Source organism: Galeopterus variegatus, unplaced genomic scaffold, assembly GCF_000696425.1.
Source record: "Galeopterus variegatus unplaced genomic scaffold, G_variegatus-3.0.2 Scaffold3204, whole genome shotgun sequence".
Taxonomy (NCBI): Eukaryota; Metazoa; Chordata; class Mammalia; order Dermoptera; family Cynocephalidae; genus Galeopterus; species Galeopterus variegatus.
Genome location: NW_007729315.1, coordinates 113,658 through 116,909, shown reverse-complemented (window position 1 = coordinate 116,909; position 3,252 = coordinate 113,658). Strand labels below are relative to the sequence as shown.

At 42.6% G+C, this 3,252-nt stretch overlaps 1 protein-coding gene across 1 annotated transcript in view; it reads left to right on the top strand.

Moving 5' to 3' along the window:
* Positions 1-3,252, top strand: part of SLC7A1 (solute carrier family 7 (cationic amino acid transporter, y+ system), member 1) — a 22,680-nt gene that overhangs the window by 2,178 nt on the left and 17,250 nt on the right. The window contains exon 2 of the mRNA XM_008584284.1: positions 2,194-2,352. Coding sequence (XP_008582506.1) covers positions 2,194-2,352 — 159 coding nt within the window. The remainder of the gene's footprint in view (positions 1-2,193; positions 2,353-3,252) is intronic.

Genomic DNA, 3,252 nt, shown 5'->3' with positions numbered 1-3,252 from the left:
GGGCGACACTGAGGGTTGCGATCCGTTGCTGGACACGGAAAAAGACAAAAAAAAAAAAAAGCTAAGAAGCAGACTATCTAGGTTAACGGGTCTGCTTATTTCTAAGGCCTTTGTTGACTGTGATTCTCCTTCCTGCCCGAAGCTTCAACTTTGGGCATTAGCATTAAACATACCACCCAAGAAACAAGGAAACCAAAAATATAAAATCTCAGTTTCGTAGGTAAGAATGTTTTGCTTCTCTTTATATCATTTATTTTTTTATTACAAGTGAAGCTGAACACACCAACTTAAAAGAAACAAACACTGAATGTAGGAACAAGCAAAGGATATGAATGGCCACTTCACAAAAGCAGAAATACAAATGGACACTAAACATTCAGTTTATTTTTTACCAAGCTCTTTGGTAATATTATCAAAAAGCAATAAGAGATGGTAAGTTGGGCCATGTGGGTCGCAGCTCACTTCTGTGTCCACCTCTACTGGCACCTGGCCCGTGGTCTTGTGTGCCACCTGCTGGGGTGTGCATGGCCCTGGGCTCCTTGTGGCCTCATCCCTGTGTGGAGGCCGCCATCCCTTTGTCAGGCCTGCTGGCAGAGGGCCCACGCTCTGGCTCACTTTCTTTACAGCAGCTGAAATATCTGCTGAGAGCCAACATAGCTTACTCTTCTAAGTTCTAAAATAAAATTCATAATGTTTTTTTTTTTTCAATGCAACCTCAACACTTGTAACCACAAATGGCTCTCATACGCTGAAGTCTCAGTGGGAATGTAGCTATTTTAAATGGACTGTTATTTTTCCAGTGGATTTACATGGGTATAAAACAAAGCACTGAGCATGAAGGGCTTGCTGCTTCTAGACCAACAAATAAAAGAGTCTTTGCCAGAGTGCTATTTGCTTGTGTAAGATTCATGCATGTATTACGGAAATTTATTCTCAGCCATAGCTACTGGGGAAGGGCAGTTTTTCCAGCATTTTTTTACAAGGCATGATTCAGAAATTAGGAGGAGGTAGGCTGGGAAGAAAGGTGTGGGGTAGCCCCTCTCCTCCAGCAGGACAGGTATGGGAGCCCAATCCCATGGGGGAGACAGTGAGACCATTTTTCTTCATTGGGTTGTAGCCTTGATGGACAGAATTCGTAATAGGTTGGCTAAGTCAGGATGAGGATGTGGTGAAATTTTTGAGTTGTTGGAAAAATACTTAGCATGAGACCAAACAACAAAACTAAACTTCTGTGCAGATCACTCTGGCAAAATTCTGTGGATAATTCAGAGCATAGTCACTGGCAAGGTACCCTTTGAAAATAAAGGAAAATGCTATATGCAAATATTGGAATTTTAGTGATGTTTCCTGAGAAACACCACTGGAAAAGCAGTACCATCTTCAGAATGAAACGAGAGATACAGAGAGCAGCCATGTTTTGTTGGCATTTTGGGTGCTACCTCTGTCTGTGTTCCTTGAGGCTGGGGACTGTGGGCAAGGGGGGAATGAGGAGGACTGGGCTTTGTCTATGGTCCTGCCCTCTGGGGATGCCTGGACTCTGAGGCAGGTGGTGCAAGCCTGGGCTGAAGCATAAAATGGCAGAGGTGGCCGACGCCTCTGGGCTGAGCAGGTAGCTTTGTCCCTGAAGTGGGGGTCCGCCCCTTCTTAGATCTTCTTGGACCCCTCTTCTTGCTGGAAGAACAGTGTTCTCAGGGAGTAGGTGCCCATCAGATGTGCTGCCAGGAGGGTCTTGGAAATGGGGCTTCCTAAGCAATACTTCTCCAGACTGCCGACTGTACCCCAGGAGTGCACTCTGAAATCAATTTCATGAGATGTCACCAGCATTTTTTTTTTTAATGAAATAAAATAGGTAGAATTGAGTAAATGCTATCAGAGTGCCCCTCAGGTTGTAACGTGACTATTGTTTTGTAAAATTTTTATTTGGGTATATGTATTTGAAACGCACAGTATATGTATGTGTATTGGGTTGTGACATTAAAATGCATTTCTTTCCAGGCCCTAGAAGCCTTTTCCTGGTTTCCACATCAAACGCTAGCTGCCCTCACTTCTGGCTTAGCCTCTACTGTGGTCTGGAGCTGCTGCAAGATTTCAGTGTTGTCTGTGATCCCTGTGTGGAAGCGGTAAACATCTAGCCCGATGACAAATATGCTGCTAACTGTTTTCCTCGCATCTGGTGCGTGTGTTTTGTGGCAGGTACTTCAAGTGTAGCAAGAGCCTGGAGCGCCACGTTTGACGAGCTGATAGGCAAACCCATCGGGGAGTTTTCACGGACACACATGGCTCTGAATGCCCCCGGGGTGCTGGCCGAAAACCCTGACATATTTGCTGTGATTATAATTATCATCTTAACAGGTAAAGTCACATGGAAAACAAGATCAGGTTGGAGCATAGAGGTTCTATGGCAGGGTTCTGTTCAGATTCTTTCTTCCTTTCTTTTCTTTTCTCTTTAACCCTTCCCCCATTTTTTTTCTTTTTTTGTTTTTATAATTCATGCAACCATCTTTGTTTATTTGTCCCTGTCTTAAGGGCTTATAGATTCACAAAGGGTTGGCCTATTTAATAACCGTTGAGTTGTGTGCCATTTAATTAAAAGAGAATCTCAGGAGTTTAGTATAACTGTTTGTGGAATAAGATTCTATGAACACTGCAGTCTTTTCGTACAAGTGACCTAGGAATAAAAATTGATTTGACTCAATGGATGACCATTGGGAAAAGAAAGTTGTTATTCAAATGTGTGCCTGGGGTGTCTAAAGACGCCTCGACGGTCATACACCTAACAACCAACAAAGCGCCCTTTAAATAATTAAGTTTCACAACAAAGTCGTGGTTACAGAATTTTTAAATTCCAGGTACTCCTTGAACACAGAGGATGGCAGCTTCCTGTTAGTGGCATTTGTCTGTGACTCGGCCACGAGGATGGAGAGTTTGAGTCTGTAGGACATTTAGTATATAAACATGAAGCTGAAGGCAGATAAAGTCTCATCTGAGTATAGAAAATCTTGAATGTGTTTTAAAAACAACATGCCTTATTTTACCCACCAAATAATTGAAATAATTTCATGCAGGCCAGTCTCAGCAGTATTTTCTGGTCCAGCTGGCAGAAACATGTATCAGAAAATAAGTTTGTATTAGTGAGATTTTTATTTTAATAAACACAAGAGGGAGGGATGCTAAAGGAAAAAATATACTGGAGTGTGCTGAAGTGGCCCCCATTGATTAATTACTCAATTCTCTTCTAACATCTGTATTTCG